The 21610-nt window shown below is 49.9% G+C and overlaps 1 protein-coding gene and 1 long non-coding RNA gene across 4 annotated transcripts in view; both read left to right on the forward strand.

Annotated features, from left to right (window-relative positions):
- Positions 1 to 4686, forward strand: part of Atp6v1c1 (ATPase H+ transporting V1 subunit C1) — a 32693-nt gene extending 28007 nt beyond the window's left edge. For both annotated transcript variants that reach the window (XM_040730362.1, XM_040730361.1), the window contains exons 11-13: positions 796 to 893; positions 2607 to 2733; positions 3824 to 4686. In XM_040730362.1, coding sequence (XP_040586296.1) covers positions 796 to 893; positions 2607 to 2733; positions 3824 to 3919 — 321 coding nt within the window. In that variant the 3' untranslated portion in view covers positions 3920 to 4686. The remainder of the gene's footprint in view (positions 1 to 795; positions 894 to 2606; positions 2734 to 3823) is intronic.
- Positions 4687 to 5159: 473 nt separating this feature from the next.
- Positions 5160 to 7653, forward strand: LOC110341358. 2 transcript variants are annotated; one of them, XR_005870659.1, is made up of 2 exons: positions 5160 to 5408; positions 6763 to 7653. It is a non-coding gene; the product is annotated as an uncharacterized LOC110341358 (long non-coding RNA). The 2 variants fall into 2 exon arrangements; XR_002383263.2 differs by having other exon boundaries at positions 5160 to 5398.
- The last annotated feature ends 13957 nt before the right edge of the window (positions 7654 to 21610 follow it).

The following is a 21610-nucleotide window of genomic DNA, read 5'->3' on the forward strand; positions in this document are numbered from 1 at the left end:
GGATGGATGGATGGATTCCCAGCTCAGGGTTTTGTGTACAGGAGGAGCCTCTGGAAGCACTCCCAAGTCAAACCCTGGCTTTCTTCAGGTGCCAGGGAGCCGGCTGACACTGACATGGCCGGGCATGCCGCTCACTGCCCTGCCAACCCGCCCTGCTTTCTAAAAGCAAATGTGCTCAGTGCTGTTGACCACAGCAGCTCAAAGAGCAGACATTTGATCAGAACTTTTCACTTTACTGTATCCTCTTTGCTTGGTACGTCCAGATGATCCTATATCTCGGTTAACCTAAGTGTTAACCGAGTCAGTAATGATGTCTTTAGAGGTGGACAGGGGAGGTATTGCTTGACATCTTTATAGAAGTTTCTAATTATGCCCAACATTTAAGTTCAACAAGAACTTGCGTTGCCACAGAAGCAAGACAGTGTAAAACATGAGCAGGTTTCAGAGCCTCGGAAGAAACCCTGCTCACAGGTTAGAAAACTAGGGATGGGGTGGCCGTGTAAGTGCACAGGAATGCATCTGAGTGTCCTGTCGTATGTTGGCGTGTTTGCGCACAGCTCTCAAGCCCAGTTAAAGTGCTTTCCTGAAGCCGTGGCTCTTGCTCTTGGTTAGGCCGCTCAGCCCTAGAGTCTGCTGAGGGTACAGGGTAGTGGCTCCCCTTTCATTGTAGAGCATGAAGGGAGGTGATACTTTGGAACCTCATAAAGTGGCTAGTCACTTCTTTAAAAATGTTTGAACTTTCTAATTGCCATTTGCAGACCAAGTTTGTGGTAATTTCGTGTTTTTCTTTTAAAGGGACCACTTGTGCGGTGGCTTAAAGTGAATTTCAGTGAGGCGTTTATTGCGTGGATTCATATAAAAGCACTAAGGGTTTTTGTCGAGTCTGTTTTAAGGTAAGAAAGCTAAGGAAATTGGAGCTGCAGAATTCAGTATGCCCCTTTCTCACGACAGTCCAGCCATGTGACTGCCGGGGTCACACCGCTTGTCACCTGTTTATTGTTCGGGAGAAGAGATGCACACTGCTGCACTCTGTCTCTAACGCAGTCGTGACCGTTTGCTGAGGGTGGGGCTGAGCAGTTAGTGACGTCATTGTGGGGGACACAGAAGGTGCCATGTGGCTGCCTAGTTGCTGTGGGTAGCCGTTGCTCAACATGGCCGCTTGTTTTGTTTGATCCGGTCTCTTCCTGGCCGACTTAGAATTCACTTTTAGCACCGGCTGCCTCAGACGCCGATCCTCCTGCCTCAGCCTCGTGAGCACATCCGTACCAGGTGAGCACCGTCACGCTCGCTCCGCTCACATGGCCGCCTTTCGATGCATCTAGAGACGCTGTGTAATGCAGCTCGGCCTTTTATATGGTCTTCACACTTTACTATGAAGGTGCAAAGGCCTGAGCTCCACCAACACAGAGTGCAGTGTAGTGGATGCTGAGCCAGGAACGCGCCCCCCCATGAGGTCACGTGACATGCACTGGAGGCGCAGGCATGCTTGCTGCAGCTCTGCCAGAAACCCCAGGACTGCGCACACTGATGGACAGCGCCAGGCAAAAGAAACTTTTAGCTCCTCTGTAATTAGGGGTGCACTGCCATTTAGAAAATGACTTATTTGCTGTGTATGAGTATTTTGTGTGCCTGGATGTTTGTGTACCTCATGAAGTCCAGGAGAGGGTGTCAGATCCCCCAGAACTACAGTTACAGCAGCTGTGAGCTGCCATGTGGGTGCTGGGAATTGAACCCAGGTCCTCTGGAAGAGCAGCCGGTGCTCTTACCCCTGAGCCATCTCTCCAGCTCCATGGGATCACCATCAGTTTTGTGGTCCTTGGTTCATGAAATACATCTGTGTGTGGCACGATTTGTAATTAGAAGATATTAACCAAGTTGGGTGTAGTGGCACACACTTTTAATCCCAGCAGGTAGGATGCAGAGGCAGGTGGATCTCTGGGTTTAAGGCTAGCCTGGTCTACACAGTCAGTGAGACCTTGTCTTAAAAACAAAAAAAAGCCATTGTTTGTTTAAAATGAAGATTTTTAAGATATTTTGTATGTAGTTTGATGTACAGTATAGATTTTAAGATAACTAAATATCAGGTGTCTTTTGAACCTCTCTGTACATGTTGCTCCTGTTAGAAATCACTTAAAAATTTACCTGTAACCATTCTTCTCACTTTTAAATTTTTTTAAATGTTTAAAGTAGGTATGGAAAGTTTAACTATAAATGTCTTCTAGCCCTATATTATTTTTATGTACTGGGCATATTTATAGATTACTGTGAAACTGAATATTAATGAATTACAAGTGATTGGCTTGCCTATTTTCCCCTCTGCTACAGCTCAGGCTGGCCTCAAATTCACACAAGCCCTTGCGTTAGTTTCCTCAGTGTTGAGATCACAGGCGTGAGCCACCACCCCCGAAGTGGCCTAGTTTTTAGTGACAGACTTGTGGGCTCAGGGGTGTTTACACGCCAGTGTAAGCTTCTGTGGCTGGCGGTGGGCTTGGGAAGGATTTTTAACACGGTGCATGCTGTGTCCATGGAGAGTCTTACACAGAAGCTCTGAACAGAAAATGCCTCTGTGTGCGCCATGCTACACACTGCTTCTGCTGCTTTTTAAGGTATGGCCTGCCGGTGAACTTCCAAGCGATGCTCCTTCAGCCTAACAAGAAAACAGTGAAGAAGCTAAGAGAAGTGTTACATGAGCTGTACAAGCACCTAGACAGCAGTGCAGCCGCCATTATCGATGTGAGTACGCGTTAGAGACGAGGGAGCTGGGGAATGCGCCTTCCTAGAGAAGGGTAGCAGATGTGTCGTGACACAGGCCGTCCGTGCTCCCCTGAGCAGCTCCCGTAGGCCAAGTCAGCAAGTGCTTTCTTGTTTGTGTGCCAAGTGCAGCATTCTCGGGGGTTTTAGGAGCCAGTCACTGCCAAGAGAAAGAAAATACCAAGTTATCTTAATTTTGTTTGGTAGAAATAATGAGGTCAATAGATTAGTAGTTTACATTTTTATTTATTTTGGGAGGATACACACATGCCTAGTGCATATGTGTGTGTGTGCGTGGGTATATCGGTGAGTGCCGAACCCTACGGAGGCCAGAAGAGGGAGGCAGGTCCCCGAGAGCTGGAGTTCCAGACAGTGTGAGCAGCCTTGTGAGTACTGGGAATGGGACCCAGGTCCTTTGCAGGAAGAGCCAGTGCTCTGCAGGCTGAGTCGTTCCCCAGCTCAAATTAGCCTTTAAAGAAAACATGGCAACCTGTGTGTGCTTTTGTTGTTTGACCATGTTAATGGGCTTTTATTTTACAGTTTACATTTCGAGTATCTTGTTTTTCACATTAGTTTAAGACGGCAGTATCTTACATATGAATCAGAATAATGAACAATTAGTTTTTTTGATAAGAGAACATGCAGGAAATGACCTGCTGTCTTTTCATAAAGTCTCCAAGAAAATAAGAATCCTGCCTTCAATACAAACTGTACTGTTGGTAAATTCTTCCAAGGTGCAAATAGACCTGAAATCTTTAAAAACCACACCTGATTTATTTGGATACATTGTCCCCTAAACCCAAGGTTTAGAAAGTTGACTTTTGCGCTTTTCACATAAATTGACCTGGAAAAGTCAGGGTGCAGTCCCCACTTTCAGTATTGGAGCTGGGCTGAGTCTGGGTTCCTGCTTGCTTGTTTCTCTGTGACTCAGCAGCCTGGAACTCTTCCTGTACTTAAAGCAAAGTGCGTGCCCAGCTCAGATTCAGTTGGTTTAAATGGATAACTTGAGCCCAGATGAGGTGTCGGGAAAGGCCCTGTAAGTCCCTAACAGGCGTCTGTGATTTCTCCACAGGCTCCCATGGATATCCCTGGCCTAAACCTGAGTCAGCAAGAATACTACCCCTATGTATATTACAAGATCGATTGCAACTTGCTGGAATTCAAGTAAACATGCGCTGCTCCCAGACAGTCCTGTTGTTGTGTTGGCGCGTGCTCACGGAGTCACTCTCAGCCTCGCTTGCCCCGCCCCTTCCCAGGCAGATCTTCTCACGTGGTCCGTATCCCTCCCTTTGCTTTCCAAAGGAAAAAAAAAAATATATATATATATATTGTTTCTTTTTATTGATCAGGTCTGTAAATGTGTACTGAAAACAATCAGAGTTTATTTATAAATAGGATAGTTTATTTAAAGAGGTGTTTTCCTCCCTGATATCATGGTATGCGTAATTCTTTGCTACATTGTGCACAGCCTCGTTCCCAGGAGAATGGGGTAAACATGCCGTTTTGTTCGCTGCATTTAGTAGACCTAACTGTTCAGTAGTTACTAAGCCGTGATGTGGAGCAGTGTGACAGCGTTCAGGTGTGTGCTTTCTGAATTTCCCACACTGTCTGTCTGCCCATGCTGTTGACACCCACAGGACAGAATAAAAGACCCTGTGCACGGTGCGCTGTTCGTGACTCGAGGGTTTCCCTGCAGCACGGGCTCAGTGAAGGCGCCGTCTAACCGACGGGCCGCTTCCAGGACTGCACTGTGCCGAGCCGGGAGCATTTGCGTCTGACTTGCATATGATTTAATTGTGCCAAATTCGGGTCAGAGCACAAGTCCGAGCTTATTTTTCCAGCACGTAGTGATATTTGTATTTGGATACCGGACGCTTAGTTCTCTTAGATAAGAAGCGGGGCCAGGGCCAGTTTGAATAAAGTTTAGCAAAACTATGCAGCATTAGTTGTTTATTTTGTCTAAGTCTTTGTTTGTTTCCTAATCCATAGTTACAAAGATCTCATGCTGACTTTGTCGTTCTGACATGGTCTGAAAGTAGGCCTCATTGACCCTCAGAATCCCTGAAGTGAACGACTCGGCTTAAGATCTAGCAGGAGCTCTGGGAGTGGGGTTTTGTGGTAATCTGTAGTCACTGTACACACACAGCTTTGCAAGTGGGAGAGCTATGCCTTCTAGAAAATTAGCCTTCAAGATCTGTGCTACCTGGGATGTTTATTTTTGTTTCATAAGTGCTTACTGACCAAACATAGAAATGTCTACAGAGTAGAACATGTGAGAGATCCCCCCCCCCCGTCCCCAATTCTCGCCCTCAGAGGATGTCTGTGGCTCTTTTCTGTGTTGAGCGTCTTCCTCCCTCCCCTCCTCCCCCCTGCCCCCATCCCTGCCTCCCCTCCTCCCTCTCCTCCTCCCTCCCCTCCTCCCTCCCCTCCTCCCCTCACATAGAGCTTCTTTGAACAAAGCAAGGATTATACTGCACACACCTGTCACTTGCTGTTTGGATTCACAGTTTATCCAGGGCCCACATTGCTGAGACTTGAGCTCCTCACCCTTCCTGATGATGCGGTTCTACCGAGTGCCTGTTACGGGTCAGCGGTGGGCGTTCAGGGTGTTCAAAGTGATGCAGTTTTACTCCTGACGCATCCTTGCGTAAGTCTGTGTATGTATTTCAGCATAATAACCCTGTAAAGGGATTCTACAAGGGTATATAGTTAAATTTTGATACATGCTGCAACATACTGTCAGAGTTCTAAATTTCAGGTAGTTTGGAATACAGGGTGTGGTTGTTGTAGAGACTGTGTAGCTCTACTTGGCCTGGAACTCACTGTGTAGACCAGGCTGGTCTTGAACTCAGAGATCCATTGACTTCCGCACTCCAAGTGCTGGGTTGTATTAAAGGTGTGTGCCACCCGCCCAGTACCTGCTCTCGTTCCTAAAGTATAGTCTAAGGTATTGGAAATGACGTAGAAATTGGTGTAGATGACAGAGTTTACTGTCAGCTTCCTTTTCCTTTTAAGAAAATGTGCACAGGGTTAAAAGCCACAGCCACAGATATTACAGACTGCATATAGGGAAAACCTTTGCTGCCTTTAGAAAAATATATGGTTCCTGTTTCAGTAGCATCAGTAAAAGAAGAAATTGCTTCTTGGTTTCTTGATTAAAATCAAATGTAGTCAGTCGGGGGACTTTTGTTATGGAAAGTCTGTAACAGTATTGTGCTCTGTGGAAAACATTGCAGTTTTGAGACAAGCACTCAATTAGAAATTAATTATGCCTAGTGTGATGGCAGACAACCTTTAATCCTGTCACTCAGGAGGCAGGGGATCTCTGTGACTAGGTCAGTCTGGTCTGCATGTGATTTCCAGGGTAGCCAGCGCTATACAGAGGGAAGAATCTGTCTCAAACAATCAAAAGACCTTAAAATAAAAAGTTTCAGTTACCACCTCAGTATATGAACTTACTCATAGTTTGCGTCTTTATAGTACGAGGGGACTATATAGTCCTGACTGGGGACTAGAGAGGAGGCTCAGCTCTTGATGCTCTCACAGAGACCCAGGTTCAATTCCCAGCACCCACAGGATCCCAGACACCTCAGACTCCAGCTCCAGGTGATCCCTCGCTCTCTGGCGTCTGTGGACACTGTAGACATGTGGTACACGTATGTAGGCAAACACTCACACAGATACAGGTCTTGTAAAAAACCTGTAATTCTGGCTTCTTTATGAAGAATGTATCACATTGGAGCCTTTTCATTTTCCAGAAGAGCTGCCTTTACAGTGTGTTTCAGTCCAGGTCCCTTACGAGAGAGAAGGGATTGGAGAGAAACCATGGGGTCATCTGGTCAGAGGAGCCTTTCCTGTGGGGTAGCTCTGTGGAAGAGACAGCCAGGGATGGTCAGCAAGAAGGCAGCAATAAACGGGGTTTCTTTCCAGTCACGCTGTACTGAGATTGGCTGTCCTGTCTGTGGGGTCCATAAGAATAATGATAGTGCCGATTCATTATTGACTCCCTAGGAGAGAGGCAGTTTACAGTCCCGCACAGATCCGAGGAATACTCTACGTCAAACACCCAGGAGATGCTTACGCTTGTGGTCAGCAAGTGGGATCCAAGCTGCCGTTGAAGAGGCTTCCTCCAGACTCCATGGTAGGGAGCCTCCGTGGACCTTATTTAATAGTGATTGGTATCTACCATAGATGATGGTGGTCAGATACTCGGGCTTGTCACCCGAGGAAGCAATACATCACCGTCACGTCTGATCCACAAAGCCCTCTGGGAGCCCTGCCTCCTCAGGCTGGCCTGCGTGCAGACGGTGTCCTGTGCAAGGCTTTAGTGTATCACACTGTAAAGCCTGCCCATAAGGAGCAAGGTCACATTCATCTTTTGGTTCAGAGCCCGTTGCTATGATTGACCGTATGTTTGTGAAATGTGACGAAGTTAAGACTTGGAAAGAAGACATGGCTTGTGTGAGCAAACCATAGGGCGTGAACACTGCAGGGAAGATTACAGCCCGCCTCGGAAAACGTCGGGACTGTCGAATCCAGAGAGCAGGCTTCATCGCATTTTGCGGGTAACTAGGCTGGTGGTTGACCTCGGCGGATAAGTTCCGTTCTCTGTAATACGGATCGCTCTGTTTCACAGTTTCCCGTCTTATATTTGGATTGATTCTCCGTGTAGGTCTGTTCTTCCGTACAGGGTTTCTGTTTATCCCACGCACAGACCGTGCAGGGCTTGTGTGTTGTCACCAGAGGGCACTCTAGCGCCGCTGAAAACCGAACACTTCGCTTGTCCTCTGCCCAGGTGGTTGGTTCTGAAATGTGTGTGTGGTTAAGAGACGTCCATTCGGTAGCATTCTGCTTGGGGCTATTATATTAAACCATATTAATAGAAAACTACCAAAAAACCCACTACAGAATTCATCCTGTGACTTAATCCCCAGGGTGTGTGTGTGTGTGTGTGTGTGTGTGTGTGTGTGTGTATGTGTGCGTGTGTGTCCGAGCACACGCCCTTGCACATGCGCTTGCGCACTCACACCGAGCTCTGGAGTGCGAGCATGTAGCAAACCATTGCTGTAGCTTCTGAGCTTGTACTGCGCGCCGTGTGATGCGTCTGGCTCCTGTGGTCTAGAGTTCCAGGCTGTGGTAGGGGAAAGCAGGGAGTGCGCCAGTGCCCGCGTGCCTCCTGCAGAGTCAGGCCGTGCCGCTGGCCACTCCACATTCCCTCCACCACTCGCTTCCACCTGGCGAACTAGCCCTTTCTAACCCGTGAGCCACACGGGCCTCCCTCCCTTACGTCGCCGTTGTCAGATGTTTGGTCTCAAGAAGAAACATGGCTGATCCGGTGTGATGTGTCTGTCCAAACAGTTCAGCTTGTAGACCCCACACTTTCAAATGCAGCCACACAGTAGGTCTAGCTGAGGATAACACTGCCCAAAATAACTGTCTGTGGTGGTACTGTAGATGGCCCGTAGCTGGTGATCACCTGAAAGGTAGCCAACGTGACAGGAACGGGCATTTGACTTTTGACATGGTTTTCTGTGGCTCACGGCCCTGCGGTGGCCATGCCCGGTACTGAGCCCCGTGGCCTGTGTCGTTGACCTTTGTTCCTATAACTAGGAGAGCCAGCCTCTCTGCCTGATCGCCAGGCTGGGTTTCCCAACAGTCTGAGAACAAGGAGGGGAAAGGGTTGCTCTGTGAGTCGCCGTTGATGGTGCCTTGGATTGCCGCACACACAGCACGCCCTTTGTCACCAAAGGCGCCGCGTGCATTCTGTGTGCAGGAGGATACACGGTTGCAGTTTCCGGTGGGAAATATTGAATCAGCAGAACTGAAAGCGCAGCTGCGTGCTTCCGATGGGAGCGTGATTTCCTGTCAGTAAGCGCCTGCTTAGCATTTGCGGGGCAGCCACTGCACCGGCTCTAAGGAGGCATCAAGCTTGACACAGGTCCCGGAACTACGCTATTAGTGCCCTCGGGAAGGGGCACTCTGTTTCATCAGAGGTGGGCGGGTGAGGTCTTGTCTCTTCCTTGACAGGCACTGCCCTGCCCAGCAGCGGGTTGGGGGTTGGGGGGCTAAGATCCTTGCACTTGCAGCCTGGGGCTGCCTCCTGACCCCTGCTCTGGTGTCTCACCTGAGCTCCTGGCCTGTGAACGTTTTTAGATGTCCCCTCCCTCCCCCCAGGTATTCCCTTGCCACCTCTGCTGACCATGTCCCGTCTCCGGTGTGATTGGCGGCTCCTTAGTGGTCACCTTGTCCCCATCTCCGCTTCCCTTCAGTTAGTCCTCTTGGCTCTGAGGTAGGAGGTGGCTGATCGATTCGAATCATGAGGGGCTCGTTTTCCATGGAGGTCTCCTGTTCCAACTGGATCTTCTCTTTTAGACTTGGCTTCTCTGTGCTTCCTGGAAGCAGAATCTTCTCCAGTGTTTGTTTTATAATTTGATGAGAACCTTTTTTCCTTTATGTAAAAGGAGCTCTTAATTGGTCTAGGTAATAAAGCCGGAGTCAGATATACAGGGAAACATTGAGAGATCAGAGAGAAGGAGCAAGCCACAGCACACCTTACCTCCTAAGCGTCTCAGCAGAGAAGAGAGCGATTTCCTGTTTCTCCCTGCTTATATCCTGTTTCTGCCCAGCTATGTCACTTCCTGTCTGTCTGTCCAGACCCCCAGACCTCTGTGGTTGGCTAGAGGCTAGCTAACCCCCAGACAGGCTTTATTTGTGTAAGAAAGACATCACCACACCTTTATTTATTTTTTATGTATATGGATGCTTTGCCTGTATGGTTGTTTGTGCCGCACGGTGCAGTGCCTGCAGAGGGCAGAAGAGGGCGCCAGGTTCCCTGGAACTGGCGTTAACAGGCATGGGTGCTGGGAATTGAACCCAGGTCCTCTGGAAGAGCAGCCAGTGCTCTTAACTGTTGAGCATCTCACACACCTAAAAAAAAAAAACCTGAAACCACACAAAAACTTAGGAAGATCGGGGCATGCAAAGCATGTGGGTGAACTTTGAGAACATGCTAAGAACACGCGCACACATATGCACGCACGCACACATGTGTGCACCATGATTTCATTATGTGAAATGTAGTCAAATCCATAGACTCAGAAGGCTTAGTGGTTGACGGGTACCAAACAGGAAGAGATTTGTGACAACACCAGTCGGTAGAGGCTTTTAAAGAAGGCGGTAAAAATCAGATGCTGTTGGTAATGGTTGCACACTAAAGACCGTCAAGTGACACAAGTTTTAATTTTTAGCTTTTACCCTGTGTGTATGAGTGCTCTGTTGATGCATGTCTGTGTGCCGCATGCAAGTATGGCGTCCTCAGAGGGCAGAGGAGGCGGTCGGATCCCAGGAGCTGCGGTTGCTTGTCGGCTGTCTCGCAGGTACGGGGAACCGAACCCGGGGCCTCCGGTAGAGCAGCCATTTCTCCAGCCCCAAGTGATACACCTTTGAAAAGGCAAATGGTATCCTATGAAACTCAGTTTTAGCAGCCTACCCGGGGTATCCAGAATCCCCAGTAGTGGTTTGTCTGAGTCTACACGGTTTGAAGATACGCCATCCCCCCACCCCCGTGAAGGCTAAGGAGTCGTGCAGCGCGGTTTCTCTTCTGTTCATGTTTCCTCTGTTTGCATTTGCTCCACACGGCATTTCTGCCTCAGCTGCAGCCTCCTGCAAACCTTCCTCTGCTTGCAGCCCAGTGCTCCAGGCAGGTCCCTTAATTGGTCACGGCGTCCACAGTGTCATGTGTTCTTGGTGCCCTCTGAAGCCGCCCGGCTGAGGAGCTGTAGTCTGGGACTTGCCGGTTTGATGATCTCTGTTGTTTCGTACCTGCCATGCCCAGGACACTGCCTTTGGAGAATTCAGCAATCCTTTACTGGGCGTGGACTCCTTATTCACCACGCTTTGTTCTTGAGAGGTTTTCAGTGAGCAGCCCTAGCTGGCCTGGAACTCAGGACGCAGACCAGGCTGGTCTGGAACTCACAGAGATCCTCCTGCCTCTGCCTCCCGAGTGCTGGGATTAAAGGCGTGCGCCACCATGGAACCTCTATTGTCCAATCCATCGCTGACAGGAACCCCTTATGAAATTTCCAAGAAGTCTTTGTTGTCTTCATGTTTTAGAAGAAAACATCATCCTGCTCTCCTAAACCCCCACCAAAATTGCCCACTAAGCTGTTTACAACATCGCAAAGCTCCTTAGCCCCAAACCGTCCCACATCCCTCCCACAAACCAGCTCCAAATGCCTGAGATGCACGGCCAGGTCTCTCACAACAGTGGCAGCCGCGGCTCGCATTGACACCAGTTTTTGCCGTTGGTCACTTTTGTGGTCGTTGTGATAAAATATCTCAATGCAGCACCGGGGAAGGAGGAAGCATTTAGTTTGGCCCATGATTTGACACTGGGAGAGGCGCAGCCAGGGTGAGCGCAGGAGGCTGCTTGTTCACATTGAAGAGGAGCAGGGCGGAGCTCTAATCCTCAAGGACCGCCCCCACCAGTGACGTGCTCTCCGCTAGGCCCCACCTCCCACAGCCTTGACTGCATCCCTAAACGGTGCCGTCAGCTGGGGACCAAGATCCTCAGCTGGTAGTGCTATTCCGGGATGCTCCGCAGACCTTCGGAGGTCTGGCCCTGCTGGAGGAGGTTGAGTGAGTCACCGGCTCCTCGGAGACGTCTTGTCCAGCTCCGCCCCGCTTCCCACTCTGCAGGATGCTCTCATGCGGCTCCGCCCCGACCTGCTCCCCGCACAGGGATGCTCTGCCTCCAACCGGTCCAGCCAGCATCAAGAAGACAGATGGATGCAACCAAGCCCAAGGAGATGCTTTCCTGCTTCAGCTGTCAGTATCAGGCGTTTGGGTCCCGGCGACACAACACTCAGCACCCCAGTGTGGCGGCCACATTTTCAAGGATTTACTCGGGGGTTCATAACCACGGTTCTTTCTGTGGTCCCCAGTACGTTCACAGCGGGCTCTGGGTCCTGGCTCTCACCTGAATGAACTGGCGGGGTCTAGTCTGCTCCAGGAAGTGGGTTAGACTCTGCTAGAAAGTTCTCTCCACCTTTCCCTTCAGGCTCTCTTTTCCAGTACTAAGGACTTCATGCAGGACCTCACGATCTGGGGCACCGGCAGCCTAGGTCTTGTTGTTGCAGACAGACTTAATCGTGTTCTGCAAGGGACCATGAAGTTCGTTAGAATTTTGTAATTTGTAAGCTTTATTTGTTGATTTTATGTGTGTGGGCATTTTCACCGTCACGTATGTCTTGTGCGCGCTTGGTGCCAGGAAGAGTGTGCTGGACCCTCTGGAACTGGAGTCACAGATAATTGCCAGCCTCCATTTGTGGGTGCTGGGAACCAAAACCGGTCTTCTTCAAGGACAAGTTCTCTTAGCCGCCGAGCCAGCCATCTCTTCCACCCTGACATTTGTTAACTTTGTGTCTCAGTTCCTTCTCCACTGCTCTGATAAGACACCACGATGTATTTGTTTATTTAAGATTTACTTAACGTATATGGTGCTCTATCTGCATGTACACTTGCCAGCCAGAAGGGGGCATCAGATCCCACTATAGACAGTTGTGAGCCACCATATGTTTGCAGGGAACTGAACTCAGGCCCTCTGGAAGAGCTGCCAATAGTCTTAACCGCTGAGCTGCCTCTCCAGCCCCTGGAAGGGTTTTTTGAACTAACAGTTCCGGAGGGCTAGAGTCCACCAACATCGTGATGGGGAGGTGTCGCCGCAAGCACCAGGCAGGGCGGCAGGGACAGCCGAGAGATCGTGTCTCACAAGACAAACAGGGAGCTGCAAATGGTGCAAGTCTTCAAACTCTCAATCCCCCGCCCTTCCCCCACAGATATACGCATACATATACATACACACCTCCTCCAGCAAGGCCACACCTCCTAAGCCTGCCCAGACAGGGCCACCAACTAGGGACCAAGTATTCAAATGCCTCAGGATATGGGCGGGGAGGGGGCATCTTGTTCTCCAGCACGCTTTACGACTGGACTGGTATAGCTGTTCTGTCATGTTGGGTAATTGACCACAGGGGCCTTTTTGTTTTTTGACAGGGTGACACTGCCTTTTGTTTTGCTTTTATCAAAACAGGGTCTCTCTCTGTGTAACCTTGCCTGTCCTAGAACTCCAGAGACCAGGCTGGCCTCAAACTCACAGACATCCTCCTGCTTCTGCCTTCCAAGTGCTGGGATTAAAGGCGAGCGCCACTATGGCCCAGTGAAAATAATTTTTTTTAAAGTTCTGTGGTGGAAGGGCCTGGAGAAGGATGGCTGACACCGTCTTTCTCTGGGGTTTTTCCGGTGTGTTTACGTTTCTCACTTCTGCCTCCTTCAGTGGGAAGAGCTGTCTTTGTCTGAAACTGTCCCAGCCTTGTACTGAGAGACAAGAGCAACGATTTCCACTTACTCCCCCAGAAAGTGTGCGTATAGAAACTGCTGTTCTTGCTCCCCTCTTACTGCGTGAGCCATTTGAAGTATTGGCTTGGGTGGCGGGGCAGAGTCCTTCACCTTTCCCAGGGCCCGTGCAGAATCTCAGGGGAGCCATGGCCCTTGGGACGCCGAATCGAGAGCCTGAGAAGCGTTAGCGCCCTTCCGAGTGTGAGCCCGTGTAGTTAGGGACCTGTCTGAAAGGAAATGTAAAATTTCCATAGTGCCAGCTTTCCAGATTTCAGCTGGCGTGCACCTTCACGCCAGTTTCTCCTCTTATCTCCTCAGCCAGGCCCACGGCTCCGTCCCTCCCGACCGCTGAAGTTAACAACTAGGTCACCGTGTGTGCCTGGTACTGTCCCCCTCTGTCACTCTACCCCTCACTGGCAGGGAGGGGGCAGTGAAATGTATTTGTCCAGCTTCTTTCTTTTTAAAAAACGCCAGTGGTTATGGATCTGACTTTCCTTTTGTGTTTGTGTGTTTCCTAACTACCTGACACGTACCTCCATTTGTAATTTATGTATTATCCCATACTTTTATCCCACTTCCTTTCTAATCTTCTTCTTCTTCTCCTTCTTCTTTTTCTTCTTTTTCTTCTTCTCCTTCTTCTTCTTCTTCTTCTTCTTCTTCTTCTTCTTCTTCTTCTTCTTCTTCTTCTTCTTCTCCTCCTCCTCCTCCTCCTCCTCCTCCTCCTCCTCTTCCTCCTCCTCCTTCTCCTCCTCCTCTTCCTCTTCTTCTTCTTTTTGGTTTTTCTAGACAGGGTTTCTCTGTATTGTTTTGGAGGCTGTCCTGAAACTCGCTCTGTAGACCAGGCTGGCCTCAAACTCACAGAGATCCGCCTGCCTCTGCCTCCCGGGTGCTGGGATTAAAGGCGTGCGCCACCGACGCCCGGCTCTTTCTTCTTCTTTAAGGGCTATAATAAAAAGGAATCCCTTTTAGCAACGCATGGCAGAGTATTTGTTGTCTCAGTTAGGGTCACTGTTGCCGTGATGAAACACCATGACCAGAGCAGCTGGGGGAGGAGAGGGTTTATTTGGCTTACACTCCCATATCCCTGTTCATCACTGAAGGAAGTCAGGACAGGAAGTCACACAGGGCAGGAGCCTGGAGGCAGGAGCTGATGCAGAGGCCATGACGGGTACCGCTGACTGGCTTGCTCCCCATGGCTTGCTCAGCCTGCTTTCTTACAGAACCCAGGACGGCCAGTCCAGGACTGGCACCATGCACAATGGGCCGGGCCCTCCCCAGTCAATCACGAATTAAGAAATTGCCCTACAAGCCTGCCTACAGCCTGATCTTAAGGAGACATTCTGTCAACGGAGGGTCCCTCCTGTCAGACGAATCTAGCTCGTGGCAAGTCGACATAAACCCGGCCACAGCAATGGGATATGGTGATGTACTAGAATTCTTTAGAGGAAGGAACCCTCATATTTATGTATAAGTACAAAAATATCTACTACAAAGAATTCGTCCCTCCAGTGTCGCTATCAGAACCTGAAAGCCAGAAGAAGCCAATGTCCCAGCCTGAAGGTCATGAGGCAGAAGCTTTCCTTTCTCCCTGAGGTTAGTGTTGCATTCTAGTTAGACCTTCAGCTGGCCAGGTGAGGTCCACCTAACCCCTGGAGGGTGCGCCCCTCTCCTGAGATCCACTATGTAGATGCCTCACTGAGAAACACTTCACAGAGCCCAGCAGATTAATGCTTGACTATCTGTCTGGGAACCCTAAGGCCACGTTACAGTGGCCGCTCGTTGGGTCCTTGTTGCTCGGTATGTGCAGAAACGAAATCAGAAGACAGGAAACAGCTGTTCGTATCCGTGGAACTGTCTGGTCACCCACGTCCTGGTCATCGTGAGTTATATTTTGCACAGGTGCTTTTCGCCGGTCTCTGGTCACCTGTCTGCCATTGCCCACAAGAAATGTGTCAACTTTTCTCTCCATTTAAAGGTCCTTCCCCAAACTCCTGCCCTCTGTCTCTGCGTTTCAGATCTAGTCTTGTGTTTCACAGACTGGAGACACTGGGCTCCCAGAGGTTAAGGTCGTGCAAGTGACCAGTGTGAAGGGGCACATTCAGAACTAACTCAGCCCCACTCCCTGTGTGTGTGCGGTGTGAGAGTGTGTATATGTGTATGTGGTCTGAGTATGTGCAGTGTGAGTGTGTGTGTGCGGTGTGAGAGTGTGTATATGTGTATGTGGTCTGAGTATGTGCAGTGTGAGTGTGTGTGCGGTGTGAGAGTGTGTATATGTGTATGTGGTCTGAGTATGTGCAGTGTGAGTGTGTGTGTGCGGTGTGAGAGTGTGTATATGTGTATGTGGTCTGAGTATGTGCAGTGTGAGTGTGTGTGTGCGGTGTGAGAGTGTGTATATGTGTATGTGGTCTGAGTATGTGCAGTGTGAGTGTGTGTGTGCGGTGTGAGAGTGTGTATATGTGTATGTGGTCTGAGTATGTGCAGTGTGAGTGTGTGTGTGCGGTGTGAGAGTGTGTATATGTGTATGTGGTCTGAGTATGTGCAGTGTGAGTGTGTGTGTGCGGTGTGAGAGTGTGTATATGTGTATGTGGTCTGAGTATGTGCAGTGTGAGTGTGTGTGTGCGGTGTGAGAGTGTGTATATGTGTATGTGGTCTGAGTATGTGCAGTGTGAGTGTGTGTGTGCGGTGTGAGAGTGTGTATATGTGTATGTGGTCTGAGTATGTGCAGTGTGAGTGTGTGTGTGCGGTGTGAGAGTGTGTATATGTGTATGTGGTCTGAGTATGTGCAGTGTGAGTGTGTGTGTGCGGTGTGAGAGTGTGTATATGTGTATGTGGTCTGAGTATGTGCAGTGTGAGTGTGTGTGTGCGGTGTGAGAGTGTGTATATGTGTATGTGGTCTGAGTATGTGCAGTGTGAGTGTGTGTGTGCGGTGTGAGAGTGTGTATATGTGTATGTGGTCTGAGTATGTGCAGTGTGAGTGTGTGTGTGCGGTGTGAGAGTGTGTATATGTGTATGTGGTCTGAGTATGTGCAGTGTGAGTGTGTGTGTGCGGTGTGAGAGTGTGTATATGTGTATGTGGTCTGAGTATGTGCAGTGTGAGTGTGTGTGTGCGGTGTGAGAGTGTGTATATGTGTATGTGGTCTGAGTATGTGCAGTGTGAGTGTGTGTGTGCGGTGTGAGAGTGTGTATATGTGTATGTGGTCTGAGTATGTGCAGTGTGAGTGTGTGTGTGTGGTGTGAGAGTATGTGGTGTGAATGTGCATGTATGCATGGTGTGCAGTGTGAGTGTCTATGTGTGGTATTTATGTGTGGTGTGTATGTGTGGTATGAGTGTGTGTGCATATGTGTGTGTGGTTTGAGTGTGTGTGCGTGTGTGTGTGCAGTGTGAGTGTGTGCATTGTGAGTGTGTATGTGCATGTGTGAGTATGTGGTGTGGGTGTGTGGTATGAGTGTGTATGTGCATGTGTGAGTATGTGGTGTGGGTGTGAGAGTGTATGTGTGTGTGTGGTGTGTGCAGTGTGAGTGTGTGTATTGTGTAAGTGTGCGGTGTATGTGTGAGTGTGCGCAGTGTGTGGTGTGTGTGTGTGCGGTGTGAGAGTGTGTGTTGTGCAGTGTGAGTGTGTGTGCAGTGTGTGTGGTGTGTGCAGTGTGTGTATGTGTGTGCGTGTGTGTGGTGTGTGCAGTGTGTGTGTGTGTGTGTAGCACTGAGAGGATCAGGTCTCTGTAACAGGTGCTTGTGATGCTGAGGGAGCCCGTGGCCATCATCCATTTGTTATGACAGTAGACATCTCAGTTTGCCATTTGTCCTGGTTTCTTAGGGACCTAATGGGGACACTTAGCCAAGCACTTGGGGTTTAATTTTTCTCATTCTTGCCACCATCTCACTAAACTGGAGTTTGGAAAACAAGATTGAAAGGAGTTGTAAATGTCAGTGCAGGAGTTTGTCTGCTCCGGCTGCAGGCTCTGCGGGACCACGCTGGTGTGAGGTCACAAGGGAAACAGCCAGGGACTGAGGTTCCGGTGGGAACCGCATCTCACCCAGAATGGCTGTGGCAGAACAGCAGAGAACACTCAGAATGGAGACGCTTTCAGGTTGATCAGTAACGATCCAGGTGTGACAGGTCCCAGCCAGAGGTCAGCGAGAGGACTGTCAACCCTCTGAGGAGGGCGGCGCCTCAGACTCCTGCCCTGCTCCCCACACGCTCTTAACCCTGGAGAGGCGGGTGTTAGTGCATGTGGGTGCAGTAACCGCTCCTCCTGAGCCTCGCCAAGGATCCTTCTAGAAGGGGATCAAGAGTTTGCAAATTGAATAGATCAAGCCCACAAACTCCACCACACCAAAGTAAAACCATCAAACCCAGTAGGTCAGGCTTTCCCAACAGTAGGGGCTCTATCCACCCATACGATAAAGGAGAAAAATATTTTCCCCAGTACAGACTTGCTGTGATACCTTGATCTTTATAACTGCTTAGGAATTGAACACCACATCTTAAATTTAACAGATATTTAAGTAATTATTAAACTTAAGTCATGCTTTGAAAAGTAAACTGCCTGGGGCCGGGAGTGTAGCTCAGTGATAGAACGCATCCCTACAAGAGGCTCTGGCTTCAGACCCAGGACACCCGGGCACAAAAGCTAGTGCTCAAAATCCTCACGAGCCAGACCACACCCACCGCTTGCAGCGTCTGAACCACGTGGCCACGCGGCTGGGGTAACTCATGAATTCACGGTAGCGGCTGCAGCGTTTGCAGAGGGTCTGGTGAGTGTCACCCTGAGCTAAGCCCCCCAGTCATCACTTCATTTAATCTTCCGAGCAGCCCTGTGTTGACCCTGGTGGCAGGAGGCTGAGGACAGAGCCAGCCACACAGCCCTCCTCCAGTCTGCCTGGCTCCGGAGCTGAGACCTTAACCACCCCCACTGGGGGGAAAATTGCCCTCCCTTCTGGACTTTCTCCATGGTGCTCCTGAGAGCGGCCAGGTCTTCCCCGGGAAGGTCTTCTTTTGAGCTTGGAGAGCAGGGAGCGATTATTACTCATGATCTCAAAAGACTTGGGGGCAGGGAGCACTCTAGCTTGTTCTCAGGTCTGGGGAGCACTCTAGCTTGTTCTGAGGTCTGGGGAGCACTCTAGCCTGTTCTGAGGTCTGGGGAACACTCTAGCCTGTTCTGAAGGTTGGGGAGCACTCTAGCTTGTTCTGAAGGCTGGGGAGCACTCTAGCCTGTTCTGAGGTCTGGGGAGCACTCTAGCCTGTTCTGAGGTCTGGGGAGCACTCTAGCCTGTTCTGAGGTCTGGGGAGCACTCTAGCCTGTACTGAGGTCTGGGGAGCACTCTAGCCTGTTCTGAGGTCTGCAGTTGAATGTAAGGTAACCCAGTCAATTCAGCCAGCTGCTGTTTTACCAGTGATGCTATTCTGGAAAGAGATTCTTACTTTCGGTCTCAAGAGTCTTATTCCCTCTGTTGTCAGTTCAGGGCAAGGCCAGAAGGGAGGAACCCTGGATTCTAGTCCGGACTTCTTTAGTTAGATGGGGGCCCGATCTTTAACCTTCTAGAATCTTCTTGGAAAGTACAGGTATTTGCTTGGCCCCCCTCAGCTGTCAGGTTGACCAGGTCAGGTATTGCACAGGTGGGTGGCATCGTGAGGTCAGGGCAATGCAAAAGGAGTGTTTTCTGTGGAAAATTCACTGCCTCCCTCTGAGGGAAGCGTGGCATGCCACCCAGGGAGGGAGGGAGGCTTCGCACGGGGATATTTTTGAGACTGATGCAAAATCCTAAGCAGTGACGTTCCAGTGACTCAGCTGGTGGGTGGAAGTGATTTTAAATAATGACAGTATCAGCATCTCTCTCCTCCTACGGCGTCACACATCACCAAATACGTGCTCACTGGCCCCGAACCTCCTGACTCAGCCAGTCTGCACCGCCTCAGAGACAATAAAGGGAATGCAGGAGGGTTGCCGGCTGTACCTCTGGACCACGAGAACTGTCTTTCTCTTCCTCAGAAACAAGCACAGGAAAAAACGGGTGGGAAAGGTCACCTTGTCTGTCCATCCTCCAAATTTTAAAACAGTCCTCTAGGAGCTAAGTGCAGCGTAATTATAGCCACCATTGTCAGGAAAGAGGCCACTTGAGCTAACTGGAAAGGGAAGCCACCCAATTGCAGTTAGAAACATGGAGGAATTGGTAGCGTTTTTGAGAGAACGGAGCGGTGGTGACTGAATAGCGCCATTTACAGACGTCTGTTCAGACAGAGCGGCAGGAGAATCAGCTCAGCTCAGGAGTGCGGGTCATGGCCATGCTTGGAGCTAATGTGTGACCAAAACAGCGCCTGTCACCAAGGCAGTCAGTCTTGTGTCCTCCCAGACCCTGGGTGCCTTCCGAGGTGAGGGGTCCGTTCAGGACTGCGCTGGGCGCCAGGAGGATGGCGGTGACCCCACACCAGCGAGCAGCGGGAGGCAGTGAAGGGTGGTTTGCCAGGAGCTGCCTCCTCATGAATAAACATGAGCTTGAGGGAGAGAGAGTGTGTTGGGCTGGGGTGGCCAGGGTGAACCGGCCAAACCGAAGGCTGCCATGGTTACCGGCTTCCGGCCTACCGCTCGCCTATGCCAAAGTCGGGGCTCCTGGTGGAGAGCTGAGACCCGGGCGTTGGTTTCTATGAGTACTGTATTGAGAAGCAATCAGAGGCTGGGGCGTGGCTCAGTGGGCTCGACACCTTTGTTCTATTCCCAGAACCATCACCCAACAAACAAACCACTGTAGACACATGTAAAGACACATGCCCATGAAGTGAGGTTCGATTCTCACTGAGAGCAAGCTCTGGGAGTGGCGGCCAGTGTCTGGGACACCAGCACTGGGAGGCTGTCAGGGGACCTCGAGGTCCAGACCAGAAAGCCAAGCAGACTTCTCTCCCCTCTCGGCTTTTCCTTTCTGTTTCTTGGAGCATTTATTCTAGAAGACTGAGAACTGTAAGGTCTTCCTCCCTAGAAATGTACATAAGTTCTCTTGGAGAGCCTGTTGCCATTTTGTTGGCTCTCTGACCTGGAAATGTCTCTCAAGAGGCCAGAAAAGGGTGTTGGATCCCCTGGAGCTGGAGTTACAGACAGTTGTGAGCCGCCTGCCCTGGATGCTGGGAACCAAACTCCCATCCTCTGGAAGACCTGCTGATGCTCTTAACCGCTGAGCCATCTTTCCTGTCCCACATCCTCTTAGTTATTATGCAACAACAACAACAAACAAACATGTCTGTCTGTCTGTCTGTCTGTCTGTCTGTCTGTCTTCTAAGATGGCTTTAAGCCCGCTTATGCATCCCAGGCTGGTCTTACCATCATGACCCTCCACTTCCATTTTATAGCTATGTGTCACCATGCCTACCTTAATTTTTTTTTTCTTTCTAGACGATGTCTCATCGGCTGGAACGCCTGTGTAAACCAGGCTGGCTTCAAACTCACAGAGATCCCCCTGCTTCTACTGATAGGAGATGTCCTTATGTATGCTGTAAATACCTATTTCTCTTATTGGTTGATGAATAGACTGTTTTGGCCAGTGGACAGGCAGGATGTAGCCAGGCAGGAAGTATAGGCAGGGCCATCAGATTAGGAGGAACAGGGAGAATGAATCACAAGAGGGAGATGCCACGTAGCTACCTGGAAGATAGGCCCCTGGGTATTCTCTGGTAAGCCTATACCATGTGGAGATACATAGGTGAATAGAAATGGGTTAATAATTAAGAGAGAGCTAGCCAATAAGAAGCCTGGGCCATCGGCCAGTTTATAATTAAGCCTCTTTGTGTTTATTGACTGAACGGCTACGGTACTAGGTGGAGCAGAAAGTTCCATCCACGCTCTGCCTTCTGAGTGACGGGATTAAAGGCACGCACCACCATACCCCACTCTGGATATGCTCTGCTCCACCCGTAGGTGTACATAGCAGGAGGTCCTGTACATGTGTCCACAGAGGGACTCTCATATCCTGTTCACGGCGGTTTGCACTTGGTGGCAAAAATCTGGAAACAGCCCAAGCACACTTGCCGAGAGGAGAATGGATGAATGAATTGTACATCCGTAGCACAGAATACTACCCTGTCATTAAAATAAATGAGCAGCGTGAGGAATAGCGTTAGGGATTCTCCAAAACAGTGTGTCGCTCTGAAGACGGCAGACACAAAGACTGCACACCGTGATCTACAATGGCAAATTAATCCACAGCCGAGGAGGTGGTTTGGCAGCCGCTGCCTGCAACAGGAACAGGAGACGTTGACCGCAGTGGGGAGGAAGGGCCTTTGTGGGACGAAGGCATGGTCTACATGTGTGGGCGCACATGTGTGCAGGCATGCACAGTCTGGAGGTCAACCCGGGGTGCTGTCTGTGCCTACCTTGTCTTGTTAATCTTTTTAGAATTTTATTTTAAGCATATGTTTTGTTTGTTTGTTTGTTTGTTTGTTTTTGGGACAAGGTTTCTCTTTATTGTTTTGGAGGC

The sequence above is a fragment of the Mesocricetus auratus genome, unplaced genomic scaffold, assembly GCF_017639785.1.
Source record: "Mesocricetus auratus isolate SY011 unplaced genomic scaffold, BCM_Maur_2.0 Super-Scaffold_100023, whole genome shotgun sequence".
Taxonomy (NCBI): Eukaryota; Metazoa; Chordata; class Mammalia; order Rodentia; family Cricetidae; genus Mesocricetus; species Mesocricetus auratus.